Here is a 22,322-nt window from a genome sequence, read left to right as displayed (position 1 = left end):
GGGACCTTTTGATTGAAATCAAAGATAATACCCACTGCTCAAAGCTTTCAAACACAGTATCCATAGGGGCATCCCTGTCACAGTGACTGCTCTCAGGTCATTAAACACCATCCGTGATGGGGTCTCGGAAAGAGATTTTATACATCTGACAGAGAGGAAATGTTGGAAGGACTCGGTGACCAGCACGTCACTGATGTCCACAGAATAAAAATCCGGAAAGACAAAGAAATCTCTGCAAAGCACCTATACCTCATGTTTAACCACGGCACACTTCCAGACTTAATAGAAGTAGGATACCTGAAGACCAATGTCTGCCCATATATTCCTAATCCCTGTTAATGTTTTGACTGTCAGAAGTTTGGTCATTGCTCACAAAGTTGTGCCAAATGTGCTTCAAAAGAACATCCTACCAAGAGCTGTCAAGCTCCGCGCACTGCTCAAACTGTGAAGGCAGACACCCCGCCTACTCAAGGTCTTGCCCAATGTGGAACACTGAAAAGGAATCATCACTATGAAAACAAAGGAAAACATCTCGTACAAAGAAGCGCATATGCGACTTTCACACACCATTGGAACATTCTCTTTCACTGCAAAAACAAGCTTCACTGATGTGGTGCGTGGGCATGGCACACCACACCATGCTTCGGCACCTGTCCAGGCCATATGCACTGAGACTGTGGCAGTGCCATTTGTGCCCCTGGTTGGAGTAGCCAACACTACTCCGCCAACCCCAAAAGTAGGTTGTGCAGACCTCTTGAGTCGGCAGGCCTAGAGACCTCTTCCCACAGGTCGAGGTCTAACTCGAATGTCGATGTGCCTGCTGCACAGTTGTCCAGTGCCTCTGCAGAGGCGATGGACACGACCCAAGGCTGTCTCGGACGGACAGCGAGGCTTATTGTATGGCAAACAAAGACAGGCTCCGAGTCACGGGGCCAACAAAAGCCTAGTCTAGTTTTTCCACTTTATTCATATAAACTAAAATTGTGTTCATAGTGCATTGGATTTTCACGGGACTCTTGGGCAAGTTAAGCGGCATAAAAGAAATCTGCTTCACTGTCTCCATTCGCTATTTGTACACAAGAAGCCAACCTAGGTCCCCAGCACACAAATGTGCTAAAGAAATATAATGTTTTCCACTGCAATCGAGAGCAGGTGAGCAGGCTTTCGAGGGGCGTTGCCATTATAGTTGAAATTGGTCTCGCAGCTTGTGAAGTAAAACTTAAAACTAGATTAGATGCTGTAGCAGCCACTTTGCTTACATATAAATCTGTAACAGTGTGCTCCGTATACCTCGGTCCACACCTGAAAGTAACTCACAGTGAGTTAGAAAACTTTTAGAGTAACTGTAGTTACCAGAGGTCAGATTAGTTCAGGTCAGAATAGCTTCATTGTTTTAACCAGCCTCCCTACCTTCCCTCTCCGGCACGGCACGCAGGCCTCCGGGAGAGGAGTAAGGGGTGTATTTACTACTAAACTAACACTTGCCGCCGCGGCGGCTCAGCGGTTATGGTGCTCGGCTGCTGACCCAAAAGACACGGGTTCGATCCCGGCCGCGGCGGCTGGAATTTCTTTGGAGGAGAAATTCTAGAGGCCCGTGTAGTGTGCGATGTCAGTACACGTTAAAGAACCCCAGGTGGTCGAAATTTCCGGAGCCCTCCACTACGGCGTCTCTCATAGCCTTAGTTGCTTTGGGACGTTAAACCCCATAAACTAAACCAAACCAAACCAAACTAAACTAACACTTAAATTTAAGTGATGCTGCAGCTGCCAGTTGAGTCTGTTCCTTTTGCACCCTAGAATCCGGTGTGAAGATAATAGATTATGGAATGCGGTCAGATTACAGAGGAATTTATTCTATGTAGCTATAGTTGTTTGCTGAATTCTGGCAAACCCACATATTGCTCCCCAACCTCAGGGAAAATGAGCTGTTTAGATTTGTCTTTTTGTTCGCCGTCTGTTTTTTAGTGATTTGAACCGGGACGTTTTGGATGATCCGTATGGAAATGATCATCTCCCCGTCATGATAAGCCTGTCATCCTCGTCAACATCATCCCAACAAAACCACGGCATTGGAAGCTGCATTCAGCTGACTGGGCATTGTTTAGAGAAAAAGCCAGTTTAGAGAATATTATGTTAGATAATCTCAGCATAGATGAAGTAAATGAAATGTTCACAACATGCATTCTAACTTCCGCACACCTATCAGTTTCAAAATCCACAGGAGTGGTCCGGCAGAACCACAAAGTGTGGTACACACGAGAATGCAAGGAGGCAAAGAAGCAATGAGATAAAGCCTGGGAAGGCTTTATCATTTTCAAAAAGACTAGAGCACAAGCACTGTATATTCGGCGCAGTGTGGAGAAAACATCATGGAAAGCTTGTGTAGCTTCTATAAAAGCTCAACCACATGGAAAAATATGTTGGAGCAAGTTCAGAAACTAAATGGCAGCTACTCACCTTTCACAGTTTCTCTTTTGACGACACCTGGTACACAAACAGGTATAGGGGAACAAGCAGACATACTGGGGGAGCACTTCGCTGCGGTTTCATGTCCTTCACACTTGAGCCAGTCATTTTTAAAATACAAAAACATAGCCGAAAAATAGACTCCAACAAGTAGAGGTGTAAATGAAGAATACCATAGTCAAAAGAGTACTGTCTGCCGCAATAAAACTGCTCCAGGACCTGACCAGATACACTATGAAATGCTTGCCCATCTTTCCCAGCCTGCCATAGAGGCACTCGTGATTTTCTTGAACAAAATCTTCATAGAAGGAAAAATACCCGACGAGTGGAGAAGAGCCATTATAGTATCATTCCTGAAACCTGGAAAGCTGTCAACCTTCCCTAGTAGTTTGTAGCCAATAGCCTTTACTAGCTGTCTCGCCAGATCTTTTGCAAGTGTTCTGTACATAAGATTAACTTTTGTTCTTGGAAGCATGTGACGTTCTTGACATCCATCGGTGTGGTTTCAAAAAGCATGCTCAACAACTGACCATCTAGTTTGCCTTGAAAATACAGTCAGAGAAGAATTTATACAGAAACAACACTGCCTTGCTGTCTTTTTTGATCTGGAGAAAGCATACAATACAACCTGGAGGTTTGAAATTCTTTGCGACCTAGCAGAGCTTTGCATCCATAGCAGGATGGATGTTAAACTGACTAAATGATTTCCTGTCCAACCATTCTCCTTATATACACCTAAAATGGAGTACCTCAGGGGTGTATATTAAGCACGATACTCTTTATTGTAAAAATGAATTCCATAACTAAAATAATCACGAAGTCTATTATGTATTCAGTCTAAGTTGATGATTTCAAATAGCCTGCACACCCTCAAACATAGCAGCATGCAAGAGGCAAATACTGTTGACAATGTACAAACTAGCAACATGGCCAGGTTGGGATAGCTTGCAGTTTTCCACACAGAAAACAGTGGCTGTTTTGTTCTCTCTCAAATGAGGCCTATAAGCCGACCCCACCTTACACCTATACAAAAGTGAATTACCTGTAAAAAATGAACATAAGTTTCTAGGCATTACATTTGACAAAACTCAAATTTCTACCTCACATTAACGCTCTCAAGAAGAAGGCCTCACAGTCCCTGAACATGCTCAAAGTACTTTCACGAAAACATTGGGGATCCGATAGAACAAGTCTTTTACAAATCTACCGCTCTGTAGTACGCTCTGCGTTAGATTGTGGATATGTGGTTTCCTTCCTATGTGGTTTCCTATGTGGTTTCCGTGTGGTTTCCTTCATCTTTGTCTTCCGTCCCTTTCGCGCTGTTTTTTCCACCCAAAATGATATGTATTAAAACTTAAAACTAGATTAGAGGCTGTTGCAGCCACTAGCAGAACATCCCCCATGAATTGTTTTTATGTCCAAACAGATGAACCGCCCCTCACAGATAGGAGAACAATGCTTATGTGCGTACAAGTACTAAAAATAAAGTCCCTACTGAAATACCTCGTTACCCCATAGTCACAAAGTGCCCTTCCAAAACTCTCTTCTATAATAAGCCCCAATCAATAAGACCTCTGTTACTATGCCTCGAAATTCACTGTCAAGAGTCAGGATTGCTATGTGCCCTACCTGAAATTGCCCCACGGCATAATCCACTGCCGCCATGGTACAGCTTACCCTCTGTGTGTGACTTCGCATTAACACACCTTCGCAAAAAACAAATGCCACATGAACACATACTACAGGAATATCTGGCTGTTAAAGAAAAATATGCAAGCTATACAGAATTTTACACAGATGGCTCAGACTCGAGAAAATATGTCGGAAGGGCTTCAGTACAGGGAAATTAGGAAAAATACTAAGACTGCTGAATTGTGCATCAGTTTTCATTGCTGAATGTAGTGATGTGTATGTAGCTGTGGGCAGAATAATGAATTGCAATATTGAAAACCGCATAATTTACACTGACTCGCTGAGTCTACTCCATGCACTTGTTCTAGAAATGTAGTTGAGCCCCTAGTCGTAAGCATAATACAAAGCATAGAAAAAATCACAGCACAAGGTCGCAGGATAAGACTCTGCTGGGTGCCGAGACGCATCGGGATAGAGGAAAATAAGAGAGCAGACACATGCACTTCACGAGCTTACAGCGGTGAAATCAAGAAAGGCTTCATGCCCCATAGAGACTGCATGAAGTTAATACACGTTAAGTTGAAAGATACATGTCAAGCAGTTTGGGAAAGTGAAGCAAACAACAAACTACTCTTTGTTAAGCCCATCTTGGCAGAATGGAAATTATTCAGGCATCAGGAATTTTAATAGAAGCAATCTTTTGTAGACTTCGCGTTGGATACACTCACCTGACACATGATTTTCTGTTGACAAAACAAGACAAGCCCCTTGTGAAGAATGTATAGATGAAGTCACAGTAAACCATATTATATTCTCATGCTCAAAACTCCAAAAGCTAACAAAAAAGTACTTTACTCAATTTTATAAAGAATGCATTCCTTTTCGCCCAGAGCAGCTCTTAAGTGATAAAGGCTGAGTTGCATGCACGCGAAAACTCACGTGAACGCGACGGCGGCACGCGTCGCGCGAACGGAAATGTATGTGTCGCTTTGCTCGTCGCTCGGATCTGCCGAAATAGAAAATTTCGCCCGAAGTGCATGCGCAATCAGCCAATAGCATGAACGCTTAGCGTAAGTCACTGCCGGTCATTTCACGTGCTTTTTTTTTTTTTTTTGAAGCTTTGCATTGCGATCGCCGCGTATTCGTGCTTCCTACAAAACGACGGCCAACCAAAACTTCAATGAGCGCCTTATTGACGCCGTCGAGTGCGAGCAGGTCTTTTGGGACCTGCAGCACAGGTACTATAAACATCGCGGCCATTCTGATGCGGCTTGGCGCCGAGTTGCAGAAGCCGTCGGTGCACCAGGCGCACCAGTTTTGTAAACAATTTCATTGAGTTGGTTTCATTGACTGCTAACTGCTTCAGTAGGCAGACTGGACTGGACATTTACGAAGTGAATGCGCTCATTTATGTTTCATGCATGTGGTCTTAGCTGTCGTCGAGCGATCGTTATCATTCGCTAGGAAATGCCCGCTGCCGCGTAGCAGATTTGCCTGACAAGGAAAGCATTGCATGCAGAACTAGAATTATACTATTTCACAGAAATACGGTACAGGCTTTTATCTTGTGGCGGGTTTAACAGTGGCCGGTTTAAATTCTTGCAATTTTTTTTACTGCTGTTGCATTTGTGAATACCTTTGCGTTGTGCTATGCGAGCAAGACTGAGCGCTGTCGCCGTTTCGCGTTGCCGTCGGTTTCGCGCTGTCGCGTGCATGCGTCTTCCCCCTGTACGCGACAGAGCGAACCATGTTCGCCTTCGTCGCGCCGCTTGTTGTGTCGCTCTCTTTTTCACTTACATGCGTTCCAGGCTTAATGCAATTGCTGACAGGTCTTGCATTTTTAGCTTTTTAAGGAAGCAGGTTTTTTCAAAAATTGTAAAATCTTACCCAGTGCTTCGCTTCATTTTGTAATACACCTCAGCCACTTTCTCACTCCCGGAAAGAAGGCTGAGGTCTTTATTTGATTGGTTGGTAGCCTCAAGATCCTTGCTCAGCCAAGGATGGCCACTGAGGTGACCCGACCCTCCTTAAAGCTTTCATTTCTAAAATTACTTTCCTTAGTCATCACTAGGTAGTACTAACGTTTTAGGCCCTCTACACCACCAATGATTTTTCACATTTCTGTGAAACTGCAGAAAACTTTTTCTATACTTTGAGCTTGGCGCTTGATGGCCCTTAGTTGGCTATGTGATATAAAACCCAACAAAACAGAACAAAAGCACCAGCATAGCAGCCATTTTTGTTAGCCCTTGCATTTTTTATTGAGAGGAGCGCAGTAAGATGGAGTGCATGTCGTTAACTGGAAGAGTGCACTTGCGCACTGTGCCATCGATGCCATTGTCTTCAGCAGATCAAAAACACATTGGGGCCACACGTCTCGGCGTAGCTTCTCTGGATCACTGACACTTAACTGCACTCGTCTCTGTCCTCCATTACACTATTTCCCAAAATACTACAAAACTAAATGCAGTCAGAAGCTCACGTAAAAATTCTATTGCATAACCGATAGGGCAGTGTGTGGTGCCGTTGTATGGGGTTTGGTGGTCGCTAACTCTAGCCAAGCTTCATCTACTAGCAAGAAAGCTCATATTTTTTATTGCAGTTCTGTATGTTCGGTCCGTTGTAAATGTTTGTCTGTTTTCAAGTATTCAAAACTATGAAATTTGTGATCAAAACTTTGAGTGTTCTCATGCCCCACTTTTAGTGAATAAAATGTGAACAGTGTAAGGTAACTTGTCTCACTAACTGTCAGCATTTTTAACTGAAATAAACATTTCATAAACCAACAGAGCTAGAAACTAGCTTAACGAATGAGCAGAAATATACGTACTCATCGTGCTGGCCGATGCAGCAAGCATTTTCTTTAAGCATTTCGTTACTCACAACAGCACCATTTGCGTGCACGTCCCCGAATCAGATTATTAAGGCTGACTCCAATTCGTTGAACTGTTCTGGGCGCTGTCAGACTGTGGTTGACGCTGCAATTCTGACGTTGAGCCATTTTTTTTGGAGTCCCGCAATATCGATGCAACCGTTGACATGGCGAGGCTGAGACGAAGTTTAACTTGAGCCACTGGGCTCAGGTTAAGATTATACTGTAATCAAGGGAGTTCAGCCAACAGGCTGTTGTGCAGAGGGTCATGGAGTAGCCCCTCCCTGGCCCCATTCGTGTGGGTTTTTATGAAACAAACACTGCAAGCTGGAGTATAATTAACGTGCTAGCCGACTGCGAAGAACTGAGGCCTTGCCAAGGTCACGTTCTTAGCTTAGAGTGGGGCCGACATGCAGACCCCTTGGGTATAGAGGGGTTTCAAAATGCGGCAGTTCAGGAGCATAGCAGCAATGAAAACCAGATGCCCCGGAGCCTGACACTGTAGAGGGAAGCGCCTCCAGAATGGGACACTTGATCCCGATTGCGCGCTCGTTTCCATTCTGTTGTCTCTGTAGCCTGCGAGTGGGTGTTTTCACTCTGACCAGGGAACGTTAATGGCTTCGTGGAATACACATGGTATGTGGTGCTCATAGGTTGAAAAAAAGACAACTTCAGTTTTTTCTATCCTTTTGTCCTCTTTTCTTTTTCCTTGTCTATTTTTTTGTGTACCTTTGTTTTACCAGTCTTCCAGCTCGTGTTCTCCAAAATTTATTACAGCCACATGGGACACCTTCTCCATCCCAGAAGTTTCCCGTATCCTTCCTTTTGGGGTCTTTATCGTGTAGCTGACCTTCAGTTGCTGTACGTTCCCCTCGAGACGTGTGTATTTCTTCCCCATGCAATAAAGACAAGCCTGCTTTTATTCTTTCTGACCACGCAGGCCTCGTTCAGGTCTCCGGTCGAATCGGCTGTTGTGCAGTTTCACAGGTTGCGCGCCTTTCTTTGATTTGCATTTGGACTGCTGTTTTTTCCAATTTGCTGTCCGTATCTACGGGACAAAAATACACGAACCCCAATGGGCTCTGTATGCTCACTCTGTCCACTGACTGAACTGCGAGTGTCCATATTAACGAGGCGTAAATGCATCCAAAAAGTTTGGTCCCCAGAAAAATTGTTCATAATTTGGTTGTCCATATTAACAAGGGTCGTATTAATGGGGCAAGACTGTATTTAGGTAGAAAATGACCTCGTCATCTAGTGGTTGAAGTCAACACTCATTGCTGTGCGCAGTTGCTATATCCTCTTCAAACATTCTCTAAGGGAAATTTTTCAAATTTTGCGATTTTTGTAAGTAGCATGCCAGGAATCCACAGAAAAATTCCACTTTCCTCTAAAAAGAATGATGCCATTGCTGTTTTGCGAAAAATAGTTATCTTTGCTCTCTCAGCCATTTTATATTTAGGCAGAGAATGCTTTCCAGCAGTCAGTGTAATTATGAGGGCTTAACTCTCTGTGTTTTCCTTTTGTTTGTGCAGGGTAACTGTTTGAAGGCTAGGCTGCATATTCACATTCCTGTATGCCGATATAAATAGAGTGTTTGGAGCCACTGTCAGCTCGGTCAGGTTGGCTCGGGGGCATGCCACTTGGTCGCTCCAGTGAGCCTACCTGTGCCATGAGTTGAAACGAGTGAGTGAGCCCAAATGATGAGTCATGGGCCAAAATGAGTGGGTCCAGATGAGTCGAAATAAGTGAATAGGTTCAGGTGAGTTGTCAGTGGAAATGAGTGAGTGAGCTTTGATGGGTTGTGAGTCGAAGTGAGTCTTAAGTTGTAATCAGTGGTTGACCCAGAATGAATCCAAATCGGTTGTGAGCCTAAATGAGCGGGTTAATGAGTTTGAGTGAGTCCATAATTGACAAAATTTCTGTGAATTAGCCTGAGTGAGCTCTCGTGATTTTACCTAGGTTTGCTTGCAGGTAGACTGCAGACTAAGGAACACATAATAATGTTGTATATGTGCTAGCTTATTGCAGTGACTGTCAACTGCTCTTAGCACATGTTTGTCACATATTCCTTCCTTCCTTCTTGCCTGCTGCTAATGGTAGAGCCGAAACCAGCTGGTCACCTTTTATATGTGTCTCCTCCGGGGCACCTGTCGTTGTTTTCTACCTATGTGCACACCGGTCCTTCTCGTATTCCCCCACCTTCCCTCTGTTTGAGTCATGTATTCTCAAGCCAAGGATTAATGTTGGTCGTTTGGCCTAGGACGCTGCTGCATGTGATTACTGAGAGCAGTGCGGCCCCCAGGCTTGGATACCTAACAGTATTATAATTGCAGTTGCAGGTAACTCTTGACTGTGTTATCACTGCGAATTTTTTTCATTTCTTTTTTTGCCCTTTTGCTTTGTACCCCTGTTTAAGGCCCAGCTAACTGTTGTTTGACCATCTACTTTTGCTGTGCTAGCCAGCCAACGAGCTCTCTGTCCACTGTAAAGTGCTTCCTTCGAGCAGGCTAGGCAAAAGGGTGTTTCTCAAGTGTGTTGGCACGTTGTAGTTTGCGTATCCTGTTGTGTGTCCTGGAGGAAAAGATCCTTATCGCCTTCTTCTAAGTGTGTTAAAGGTGTTTTATCACTTCTTGGTGTTGTGTAAACTTCTGATGAATTTAGTGCACCTTATTTTTTTTATCAAAGTTAAGTATGTTCCTCCTGAGCATGCGTAACGGTTTTGAACCAGTAATAACATTTCATTTTCTTACTCTAGATCTGAATGTGAACTGGCCTTTTCTTTCTTTAGTTTTGAAGCCGAAACTAGTACCAGAACACATTTTGGTTCAATCTATCTGGTTATGAGTGTGTTGCAAGTTTCAGACATCTCCAAATTTCACTATCAGAGTATAGTGTTTGTGTTAAATATTGTTATATTTTGTAGGCTACATTTCACCTAGATGTCTTGCGCCTGTGTTGTGTTGCAGGAGTCCAGTTGTTGTTCTGGAAAAGCTCCCCGTAAACATCCTTAGTGGGACACCAGCACAGGGTGAGCATGCTAACAGGGGCCAAGAAGAAAAGTCTCCAAAGAGGCACCTGTCACCCGGTCCATCAGAGTATGTGGGTTTCTTTGTTTTTCTTCACTTTGGCATCAGGATTAACAAGCTTTTGACAAAACTTTGTGGGTGGGTGGATAAGCAACTGTATTATTGGGAAAGGTTTAGCTGCTATTTTTTGGAGGCTCTCTCCTGCTCTGGGGCTTCATGGGTGGCAGCCGTCGCTTGAACATGTGTAACCAGCTGCTGTCTACTGGCAGCCGACAGATTGCTGCTTATCACTAATGCTGTCGAACACAGTGTGACATGGTACGTTCACAACATATGGTTGCTAAACTATTGTTTCAAGATAAAATTTAGACTGCTGCGATGCATGTTAGTTTGACATTCCCGTGGAGAAGTAAAATATGTCCTATATTGTAACTTTGTCAAAGCTGTGGTGGACATATATCACTATGCCATTTATAACTGCTACATGTCTAGGTTTCTTCCATTGCCATTGTTACTTTTCAATGCCACTACGGTGCTCAGTGGGTGTGGTGCTCGGCTGCTGACCCGAAAGACTCAGGCTCGATCCCGGCCGCGACGGTCGCATTTCGATGGAGGCGAAATGCTAGAGGCCCGTGTACTGTGCGATGTTAGTGCACATGAAAGAATCCCAGGTGGTCGAAATTTCTGGAGCTCTTCACTAAGGTGTCCCTCATAGCTTGAGTCTCTTTGGGACGTTGCACCCCCATAAACCAAGCCATTGCTACTTTTCATGGGACTTTTGTTGTCATCATGTGCTATGATTGATGGTGTTTTATATCATTTACTTATTGTAGTATGGCTTAGTTATCTCACTTGCTAATGGACTGAAATATTGTGGTTATAAATGAGTAAAGCTAGAGTAAAAGTACAGAAAAAAGGAGGAAATACTGTTCATGTCACTACTGATGGTTTTCAAGTTGTGTGGAAAAGACTTGCATAAACTTAAGAGGCTATCAGTATGGCTTTATACTCCGTGACAACACCCTCTCTTTCCTCACAGTGGATTATAGTCCCAGCTTGCTATTGCTAGTTTTCCCTTAAAACATATTATATTGTCAATATTCGTTATTGAAATGGGGGAACTTGTCTGATCTATTTCCTTATTTTTAGTCTAATCGTAATAAAATTTTGCTTTTGCTCAGTATTTTTATGTTTATTTGAAACCTGAAGTTGCTTTTTCCGTTTATTAGTTAGTTCTAAGCTAATAAATTGTAATTAATCATTGTGTACTGCTTCAGTGGATAAAACTGGCTCACTTAAAAATATTCTTTAATGCATAGCTACACAGCCTAATGAGTAAAGAGTGCAATAATCAATGCAGCTTTTTTTTTTTCATTCTTATTCGTAATTTTACAGTACTTGGAGAAGCAGCATTCAGGCTGGGCCTATCGTGCATTAGTAAACTTCTCAAAACCATAAATTTTTGAAGTGTGATTGGAACGGTTGTGCCTTGATCATTGCAAACGTTGTGCCTTCAGCTTCCCTTTGCAGGCAAAATGACATCTTTATATGTCCTAGATGCTGAAATATCAACATACTAAAACAGCCGGTTGACCAAAATTTTCAGTGCATTAAATCATCTGCTGCACAAAATCAGTGCACATGGTGACCGAGATTTAATATTATGGTCGAAATACTGTTTTGCGGAAGGAAAAAAAAATTAGTAATCCGAGTATAAAAGCTGTAGATTCCAAAATTGTCATATTTTATTGTCATATTGTCATAGAATCCCCCCCCCCCCCCCCCCCCAATCGGCATGAGGGAGGGAGGCGAACATTTTATCCCCTCTTGTTCCCTGCTACCCAGAAGACTTGAATGGCACTACCATAAAGCCCCCCCCCCCCCCCCCCCCCCCCCCCCCATGAAGAGACTTGTGCAGAGACCTATGCGTGTTATGCGTGGGCTGTCACAATCATCACAGGCTGACTCACTCTGTTTGCATCAAGTTCATTGTGCACTGCTAACATCTGCCTCCTCGATGCTGCCGCTAAATCCACAAAACTTTTCTGCTGCCTTTGGAGCTGAACAATTGTTCCCAGCTCAGGATGAAACGTGACTGCAACATGTGGTGACAAACTCAGAAGGTAAATGTCAGCCCAATCTTTGGAGGGGCTCGTTAAGATTGAGTTTGTTTCCACGAAGTGGTACAGCCGGGGTTTGATCATGTCTTTTTTTTTTTCTGTGCTTCAGCTGCGAACTATGAATTGCAAAAAAGCCTCATGAAAGTAGCTGACTTCAGCAATGAAGCTGAACAGTGGTTGAATATACAATTGCTTGTGCATACAAGCCCTGTTAATGAAAGGCTTGTCAGTCTTTTAGTTTCATAGGCTGAAGCAATTTTTTTTATTGTCTCGTGGTTGGTAATTTTGTTTGCAAGGCCCACTTATTTTCTTTCCTATTTTAACCTCCAGGCCTGCCTGCCCTGAAACACCAACTAAGCGTGCCCGCCTCAGCAACAAAAGCCCACGGAAGCTCCCCCAGATGAGTTTGATCGGATCGATTCGAAAAGCCGCCAAAGAAAAGTGAGTTGTTTTTTAAATGTTGGTGCTGCGTTTGAAAAACTTGATGTGGTCCTGCCTTCGGTTACCTGCGCTCTTATGAAATGACTTGTGTACCGAAAGGTTGTGTGAATGTTGCCAGTAATTAAAAAGGGAGTTTTTTTTCCCTTAATTTGTGCCTGTGGCAATGAAGCCTTGCCAGTAGGGCATCGTCTACCATATTTGCTCGCTCATGAGTCAGTCATTTTTACTCTCATTTGGAGCTCAACCAATATGTGAATCATGGCCAGGGTGAGATGTGAACCCAGCTATAAATGCAAAAAAGAAAAGGACGAGAGAGAGAGAACAACGCAAACGGCGCAGCTGCAGAAAACCTTGCCCTGCAGCCGCCTACGAGCCTTCACAAAGCACAGCCATTGCTGCCACCATTGCTGTGCAAAGGCTTCACGTGCACCCGGTTCTTAAGACACCAAAGACTTGAGATAGGGCCAACTTGGCACTAAGCACAGATTGGCATTGCACCTCGCCCACCTCGCGCATTAGCATCAGGCTTTACAGCAGTCTCTGCCATCCACCCTGGCTATGCCTGAACCAACCATGAAACTGTGTTTGGAGGCAGCGTCGTGGTTGTCAATAAACAGAACTGCCCCCAGACGCTCAGATGGCTCAGCCACCTGGCAAGCCATGCCTCCCAGGTGTCGACGACGATTCCTGGTAGCATTAAAGTGAGCCGTCATCATGCATCATCATTTATTTACCCTTAAGGGCCCCAGGGGGCATTACATAGGGGGGGGGGGGGCGAACAGTAATCAAGTCACAAAGAACCCTGCAAGCCCTGTTGCCAAAAAGTGCTTCAGATACGGCCAGAAGTTCACCTTTTCGCGTGCAGTAGCAACTGCCAGGCCTTTCTTGGATTTCTGAAAGAATGATGTGTGATATCAGGCGCTACAGATGTTGTGCAACATGAAGGCATGCATGTCTCACATCTCCTTTAGTATGCTGTTCGAAACCAATGCATCATCGTGCTTGGCACATGGATGCACCACCTCCTGTGACTAGTTTCTGTTTCCCCTTGCTGCAATAAGTGCACAGTGTTCCGGTTGCCGTGATTAAGTTTTGACGGCTTGAAGCTTGTGTCTGTCTGCTTGTACAATATTTCTATTTTTTTTTAATTCCTGAAATTAGAGGTGAACATTTACACTGTATCCACTAATATGCTTGTAAATGCAGTAGTTGCAGTTACTCCCGGATCACAGTATTGCTTCGCTCTTGCCATAGTCTTGTGGCACCTGCTTGTATTGCTTTGATTGTTTTGTCCCTCTGATCATATGCTGAACGGCCTCGCTTGACATGCATGCAAGACCGAGTTCAGATACCCTGATCAGAGTGAATGCACTGCGAAAAGTCTGTGAAACGAAGAGTTGTAGAGGAGAAAAGAAAGAAGGGATGAAAAAGGGATGTGTGACAGACCGCAGTGGGAGCCGCAGTACACGTTGTGGTGTGTACACTTATTGGGCTGTCACTGGAAGCATTGCTTGTGGGCATCTCTAGGAACACACTGTATTTTGTACTGGAAATAGACCGCAGCTTGCGTGCTGCATCTCGTGTTGACTGTGTGCTCTTTTTACTGTGTATGACACTTTTTTCTTTGGACAACTTTAATGACAGCTTAGGCGGTCTTTTGGCAAAAATTTGTGTTATGGTTTCAAAGTTTTTCAAAACAGGAGGCAATTTTCATTCATTTAAAGCTACAATTGCACAGCACATTTGAAATCTCTTACTTGCAGAACTGCATTGCAATTTTCTGTTCTGCTGCAGTCTTCTGATAGCCTGTTCGAGTTTGGCTGTAATTGCGATTACAGGCGATCTCAAATACAGTCGAACCCGGATATATCGAATTCGAAGGGGATCGGAAAATAGTTCGATATAGCGAAAATTCGATATACAGATATAGGCTAAAACTGCACTCCCGATCATAACAAATTGTGGCTTACCGTTTGGAACAGCCGCGAATCACATAGTATGGGCGCGCAATGTGAAAGCGCTTTATTTCGCGGAAAAAAAGATCACTAATTTTGGGCTGCTTTTTCCCCTGGGAAACGAAGTTCAAAACACTGGCCTCGATCTTCTCGAGACTGTCCAGGTGCGAGAGCACAGTGCCTTCCATTTCGCCGCAACAGCGCCGAATCAGGCTAACGCTGACACCAGTTCAGTGGCTGCGCACGGACGCGTTTCTTCGACAACACAGTTGCCCTCGTCGTCGCTGGAGTCGGCGTCTTGAACGCCAGCTACCGCTTGAACTTCGCTGTCAGCGTTAAAGTCCTCAACAGTCACTTCGGACGGAACGGCGCCGAGAAAATTGGACAAGTCGCGAAACGCGTCGTCCAAGCACTCATCGTCATCTAAATCTTCCGGACATTAATCTCCGGCCACTTCAAGGCCTGCCTTGCCAAAACAATTGGCTACTGGGGCCTGCTTCACGTCGCGCGTTGAAACACAGGCACACACACAAAAAAAAACACGCGAGGCGCAGATGGAGCGATAAGAGCGAAGCCTATGCGAGCGGCAGTCAACGCGGCTGCGAAGGAACGACAGAGGGAAAAGAAAGAGCAGGGAGAAAGATCGGCGCTCTGGGCTTCGTTTTTTTTTTTTCTTTTTTTTCTGAGCTCTCTCTTTTCCCCAGACCCACGATGTGCCCACGAGCGACCGTTTTCTCTCTCTCTCTTTCCCCAAGAAGCGTGGTCGCCGCGCGTCTCCATGCGGCGCTCTCTCTTCGCTATCTCCAATGACCTTGACGGAGCACACGCTGGCGGTACAGGAGGAGAGGAGGAGCGGGAAAGCTCGCGCCGGTGGGTCGCAAAAACGGGGAACAAAAAAAAAAAAAGGGCCCTGCGCCTGCTGACTGCGGAAATGTTCTCCGCTGAGGCGGCTGAGGACCGGACAGGAATGTCTTTGGGGAAAGCGCACCTTCCAGGGGCGCGGCGCGGCGCGGCGTTCGATATATCCAATGTCCGGCGAAAATGGAATTCGATATACAACGCAACTGTCCTATACTTTTACATAGTATTTTCAAGGGGGTAATCTGTGTGTTCGATATAGCCAATAATTCGAAATATGCGGGTTCGATATATCCGGGTTCGACTGTATATCAAACCCAGGTATATCAAATCGTTGCTTATATCCAACTCTCTGAATGGAAATCTCATGAAAAAAGTGTAGCAGTATTGTTCGAATTATCAAACTCCCTTTTAGTGAAGCATTCGATATATTGAACTGCGCTGCTCCTCTGCAAGTGACGTTTCTCTTAATGGCACTCCCACAATCATTTTTCATGCGCCGAGTCTGGTCAGCTGTGCGGCCTTGGGCATCCGTCAACAGCTCTAGCGCCGTACAGCCGCGTGACAATGTGAACATGGCATGTGCTTGAGGGTGTCCTTCAGTCTGGCGTGCTCATTTTCAATGCGACGCTGCTGTCATGCGGCAAAGCCGGGTTCACACACCAGAATTCATGCAGTGAACCGAGCCTAGCTGACCGAAGTCTTGTGGCGACTTCGCTGGTGAAGGCTACTCAGAAACCAACTGTGTCCTAACCTTAATTGAGATATTGTTGTGTTTGTAGTATGCCGGTAAAGGAATACACCTCTTATAATTGGCGGTGGCTTCCCCATAGTACTGTCCGCTTTGGTTTCGATACTGAGCTTGGCCCAGCGACACTCAGCGAGCGATGTGTTTGTATACCAGCGAGCAACACGTCACTGCAGGAAGCATCCGACTGGCATGGGGGCACCGTATTCACACTTTGGGTTACATACAAACTTATCTGTTGCCGTGTTTTATACGTTTCACGATCCCCTTTGAGTTTGATATATCTGGGATCGACGTTAGTGTAAATGCATGAGTGTTTGCATTTATGACTGAGTTCAGAGCTCATAGCTAGCTGGTATTGTGCGCTGTAACGAGGTGAATAAAGTGTCGTAATGGCTGTATGTAATGTATTTACAGAAAGCTAGCATTGGTTCTACTTCACCACTAATGAGCTGTAGGCATGCTTTTATTCTCAAAAGTGACAGGAGACTGACAGAATGGGTGTAAAGGTGACAGTTGAAGTATGACACCAGGCAGAATGCTCTTGCTATGACTTGATTGCATCAGTAAAGGGACTCCAATTAAAATGCTTATTAATATTATTAATTAGTATTAGTTATTAATAGTAGTTTAGCTGTTATTTTTATGGCAGTTGCTTTTGTCAAATTTCTTTTCTGTGCACTGTCTTCCAAGGATCACAACCAAGCCAAACTGTATATTTAAACTGGCTAGTGCAAAGGTTGTAAAGGGAGGGGTGGAAGAGGTTGGCTTGGACTCTCAGCAGCTCGAGTGTCATTAGAATGGCTTAATTTAGTGACACCCAAAATTCTCAGTTCATGTAGATGCTGAAAGTAGTGCTCGCTAAGGCCAGGCTGACAGGCCAACAAGAAGCTGGGCATATCAATCAAAAGAATGCACTCGACGTGCAGTGGCCTCTAGCTAATTGCAGTAATTATGTATTAGCACAACATGGGTCCACCTGCTCTTGTTTTACGTGTGTTAATGTTGAAGGTTGAAAGATGTGGACTGTGGAGTCGTGTTATGAAGTTTTGTGTCCCCCACTTTATACCTCATCGGTGCTGTGGACATTGTAAGGAAAAGAAGGTTGTATTCACTGCTTCAGTGGGCGCATTTGTTTTTCAGTCCCGGACTGTCTGGGGCTACTTGCGGACTCTAGTGCGGTATTTGTTTTTCTTGGGCAGCCTGAAAGCTCTGCCCACCGGTCAGAAAGCTGCCTGTATCGCCATAGCAACGTGTTCTTTTTTCGTCTATGGCAGTCCGCGGGCTTACTTGGGGCTGCGTGGAAGGCAGCAGACAACAGCTGCACGCCACGCTAGCAGCCATATTGAGTTAGACTCTGTGTGCATTTTGCATACTTTTCGTGTTCCTGGAGGATGATATCGTGCATTAAACTTTCACATGAGGTCCGTAGCTGCTCTCTGAGCCATCGTAAGACTTTTTGTTCTTGCATGTTCGTTCTGTTTTCTTTAAATCCACCACACACGGATGCGTTTTCGGAGCTGCGAGCGCATATTGTTTGCTCGTGTCATCAAGAGGTTCGCTTGTTTTGTGACATGCTGTCTGCACGCTTACCTGAAAGCATCGTAGGTGAATCACTCGTATACTGGAGCAGCTATAGCGCTTGTTGTCAACATTTTTGCGAAGGCTTTCGTCTGTCTGCCTATCCGCAACGAGTTTGGCTACTTTGTGCGAACTTCGCCACGAGCAGTAGTGGCGACCATACCCTTGAAGCTGAGTTCTGTAATGCACCTACGCTAAGCTGACGGTAGGGTCTTCAAATCGACTCAGTATCATGATCGAGTGCACGGCATTGCTTTGGCATCGTGGTGGCCATGGCTTGCGTTGTCTGCTAGCAGATAACAGCGTCATGGTACAGTAACCGAGGTGGAGCCTGGCTCTGGTGGTGAGTCCGCAAGCAGCCTCTGGCAAATAGGTTATGTGACCATGACGCTGTTTTCTGTCAGAGTGGAAGCCGAGACTTGTCAGCAAGTAGTCCGGGACTGGAAAAACAAATGCGCCCAGTGTAGCCAGTTACAGCCATAGTGCCTCCTCCTCCCCGACATGCCTAGAGTAGTGTAGTAGCCTCTATGTTGAAGTATTTGTCTGTTCGTTTATTTACAGCACTAAATATCGGTCACTGCCAGAGGTTGCCAAAGCCAGTTCTTCTGGAAGCACAGATTGCCATGATGGACAGGCTAAGACACAGATGTAAGTAAAATCAAGTAGGGAGAAGTGCTGCAGCATATCATAGCATCTTTTTTTACTAGCTGTCACATGTTCCTTTTCTGAGTTTTAAAGGCTGTCTTCCGTTTCAAACCAAAGAAAAACAATGGCTTGGTTTCTGTGGCTGTTGGCTTCTGTCATATTTATGACATATTTATAACGAGCCCCTCATTCCCCTTCCCTTGTTTGCTTAAAGGCTTTGAAGGGAAGCTGAAACGGTTTTTGAGAATTCGAGGTTATTCAAGAATTTGAATCTATCAAGCTTTTAGATAAAGCATGCAAAGTATTTTTGCACTGGCATTCAAAATGGTGTCATAATCGTCAATTAAAACCACGACGATGTTCAGGCTTCTCCTCACTACGTTCGAGGAGTGCAAGGAAACTCGGCGGTGACGTCATTATCGCCGAAACTACAGATGTCCACTGCTTACGCCTACATGCTACTGTGCGTCGTCAGATGGCGCCAAACAATGCAGTGTGAGCATCACCTTCGATGGCGTCGGTTTTCTTCCATGGAATGACCCTTTCTTCGCTGGAAACGTAGTGCCATCATACGTGACGTCATTATCGGGGCCTCTGTGTGTCGCTGTGCACTTCAGAGAAGCCTGAACGCCGACGACGACTTTATTCGGCGATTACGCCATCATTTCAAATGCTAGAGCAAAACAATTTCGCAGCCTTTACCAGCACATTTCGCACATTCGGCAACCTTAAACTCATGGAATTCTAAAACCGCTTCAGTTGCCCTTTAAGGAAGCGAAGAGCGCAGCAACTGCCTCACTTCTCGCTGTACACCTCAACCTGAGAGAAATGGTGAAGAAGGGAGCGTAAGGAGGAAGGAGAAAGAGGCGCCGTAATGTAAGTCTCTTGGTAAATTTGTGCCGCCTGGGGTTCTTTCAATGCACAGCGACATCGCACTGCACACCACAGTTTTCAAACCAAAAATTTGAGAATTACCCACACTTTGAGTCCTCACAAGGAATGATCCCTTTATAAAAATCCCTTCATAAAGTTCGGGCTTATCACAATCTAACGGCACATTAACTCACCATGTGCACTTAGGTTATTTTTACGGGCTATTTAAAATGAAGTGATAACAGCAAAAAGATGTGGTGCACTTCCTTTCTCCTGTCTTTTCTTCCCGTCCATTTACTCTTGCTCTGTGTGCTGTGGAGCCACTGCTTAGGAGATGCTGTGTTATGCCGCGCTTTCTTTCTCCGACTAATCTCCTGTCCTTTTTGTCTCCTCACTCGGCTGTTTAGGGCATGCTTGCTTGAGGGGAATGTTCTGTTAAAAAATCCTAAAATAGTTCGATATAGTAGTTGAAATTTGTAATATAAAATTTCCCTGGAACTCACACTGGAGGTGCGAAATTTAGCCAGCGAAAGAAAAGCAACTGGGAGATACCTTTTCCGTGGTTTTAGCGCTCTTTCAAAGCTGCCCGTGGTGGTTGCAGCGGCCGCAAAATGCCACTTAGCTTGGTTTCTCCGCACAGCACTGCAGCACGTGGTGGTGGCAGTCAGATGCCAGCCAGGGTGGCTTCCTCGTATTACAGCGGTGTTGTCGGACGTCAGGACAAAATCCATCACCATTTTCATCGCTTTCACTCCATGACAGCCGACATGAGCAGAGGATGGCTGCTAGAAAGCTACAACAACCGACCCTGTCGCTGGTTCCAGGGCACTATCAACGGGTGTGAGAGGTGCATTGTTCTGGTCATTTATGCTCAGTGAAGCACATTTTAGGCGATCTGCAAGGAGCTTGTAGCCTTTAATCTTTTGTTTTGTCGTCTCTTAGGATGGTAGTACTCACTCTACTAAAAATTTGCACAAGCTTCTTGCCCAGGCGTAGTGTTCTGTCTGTGCGGACCAGGTTCAGCACTATGGCTACTAGTACTGTAGGTTCATGCATCCGATGGCACTAGCATCACACTATGTTCTGCAACAATAGTGAACACCTCTACTGGAGCAGTGATTGTGGCCTATCCAATCTGTGGTCCTATCAACATCATTCAAGGTTCGCTTATTGTCTTGCCTCTTGATCTTTGTTACTGAAATTGCGGTACAAGTTATTGCAGTTGCGGCACAAGTTACCTGGATATGGGACAGACTTGCTTTGATGGCTGTAGCAATAAGGGAGTAATTACTCATTGGCATCCACCCAAGCGCAGCCATACGGCTACAAAGGAAAGCTATACAGCTTTCTCAGAAACTTCGTGATTAAAGAAAAATTCGTCCTGGTCCGGGGTTCGAACCTGGGACCACCGCTACACCGGAGCAGTCGCTCTACCAACTGAGCTAACCGGGACGGCAAGCTTATGGTAGGGCGAGAGCGAATTGATCAATAACTCGAAGTGGGAACAGTGTTGGTCAAATGTTTAGGGGAAAAAACAAAACATTTGACCAATGGCTGTAGCAAATAAGAGCCGTAATGTTTGGCCAGGTGTGGCAAAAGTAAATTGCGCTTGCCGAGTTATTCAAACTTTTGTTGGCTTTACAAGTGATCCAGGAAGCAATAAAATACACCTTTTTTTATTTCTTTTCCAGCCTGTCAGTGATGCTCGGTGTACGGAGCAAAGGAGTTCCTATTGTGGAACTTCAGCGTCTCAAGAACTTTTCTGCCTACACTCATTCTGGTTCACCCGCCCGGGCCACCGTAAGCGCCAGCGACCAGGAGCCAAATCCTGGAAATGCCGTTGAGAGTGAATCTGATGACAGCAGTCGCCTTGCCCCACCGAGAGCAAGTCGCAGGAAGGTTGGCAAAAGTCCACGCAAGCCTAACCCAGTTGCCTACCGAGAGACCGACTCCTCGGACGACAACTGGTCAGTCTCTTCGTTACGCCTCTGGCGCTGACTCGCCGGGACAAATGATGACACGTGCAGCGACTGTTCTGAACTTTGCGCCACCACTGCCTTGTTGTGTGGAATTTAAAAATCTTTTTCGTCGCTTCACCTGCTTTGCTGTTGACGGAAGCAGCAGAATACAACAAGATGCAGTGAACCCTGAAAAGGCTTCATTCAGTTCAACTTAAATCTCAGGTAATGTCTGTTGTTCGCTTAAAAAGTAAGTGAAACATCCCTTCCAAGGACTCCTGTTAGTCTACTGGCATCATTTGAGGAAACTGAAGAGTGAAAAAGACGCTTGCTTTCCGCGATTCGAACGTGTGTTCTTGCTCCCTGTCTGGAGTTTCTTGGGGCATGGGATGGGTTGCCAGCACGGAGGATATTAGTTATCATGAGCATTGAAAGGAAAATGATCACGGCACTGTTTGAAATTAATATCTGGACTGAATTTTCCTTCTAAAATCTGAGAACGAAACCTTTTCCGAACAAAGCCTTGCAGTACACATAAGCTTGTTATACGTAATATGTCCTGGCACAAAGAGGGTGGCACGAGGTCTGGAGGTTATCAGAAATGCATATGTATTGTGGAGCAGCCGTAATGTCTGCTTCTTGAGTTTGGACAGTTTCATACACTGTTGTATAGACTGTTGTAGTGACTGATAAATTTTCTTCACTAGCTCTGAAGGCACCCATCTCATCCACTAGCTGGTAAATTTGGAGTGGAAGGTTTTCAGCTTTCAGTGTTTAAACATTGATCTTATTCGTGACGTGCTTTGTTGCACAGTTGTCTGGTAAATTTTCAAATTTAAGATCAGGAATCCTACTTCTGAGTTAGTTCTTAGTGGTTCAATGCTCCCTTTTAATGTAACAGCCATGCTTTATGAGTTATCTCATGGTGCACACCTGCCACAAAATAGAGGCATTCATTCTGCCGACTTTTCCTGCTTCTTATATAATGGTAGTGCCAGCATGTGGGTACAGTGCTGATAATGGTGAAGCACTTGTGCAGGTTTTCTTTTTAAACTTTGCCAAAGGGAAAGCTTAGAACAAAAGTGCATGGGCTCTGCTTCTTAAGTAACTTGGGGGCCAGAAATGCAAGGCTGGGATGTGAACT

The 22,322-nt window shown here is 45.0% G+C and overlaps 1 protein-coding gene across 9 annotated transcripts in view; it reads left to right on the top strand.

Moving 5' to 3' along the window:
- LOC149342581 (DNA (cytosine-5)-methyltransferase PliMCI-like) overlaps positions 1-22,322 on the top strand; it is a 112,322-nt gene that overhangs the window by 5,647 nt on the left and 84,353 nt on the right. For 8 of the 9 annotated variants that reach the window (XM_089544943.1, XM_089544939.1, XM_089544938.1 and 5 more), the window contains 4 exons: positions 9,940-10,068; positions 12,450-12,560; positions 18,264-18,350; positions 20,912-21,187. In XM_089544943.1, the coding sequence (XP_089401069.1) occupies positions 9,940-10,068; positions 12,450-12,560; positions 18,264-18,350; positions 20,912-21,187 (603 nt within the window). The remainder of the gene's footprint in view (positions 1-9,939; positions 10,069-12,449; positions 12,561-18,263; positions 18,351-20,911; positions 21,188-22,322) is intronic. The other variant, XM_089544944.1, reaches the window with a different exon arrangement.

The sequence above is a fragment of the Amblyomma mixtum genome, chromosome 5 (genome assembly GCF_055824585.1).
Source record: "Amblyomma mixtum isolate Tamu chromosome 5, ASM5582458v1, whole genome shotgun sequence".
Taxonomy (NCBI): Eukaryota; Metazoa; Arthropoda; class Arachnida; order Ixodida; family Ixodidae; genus Amblyomma; species Amblyomma mixtum.
Note: the sequence above shows the minus strand (reverse complement) of the source record. Positions and strands in the feature narration are given on the sequence as shown.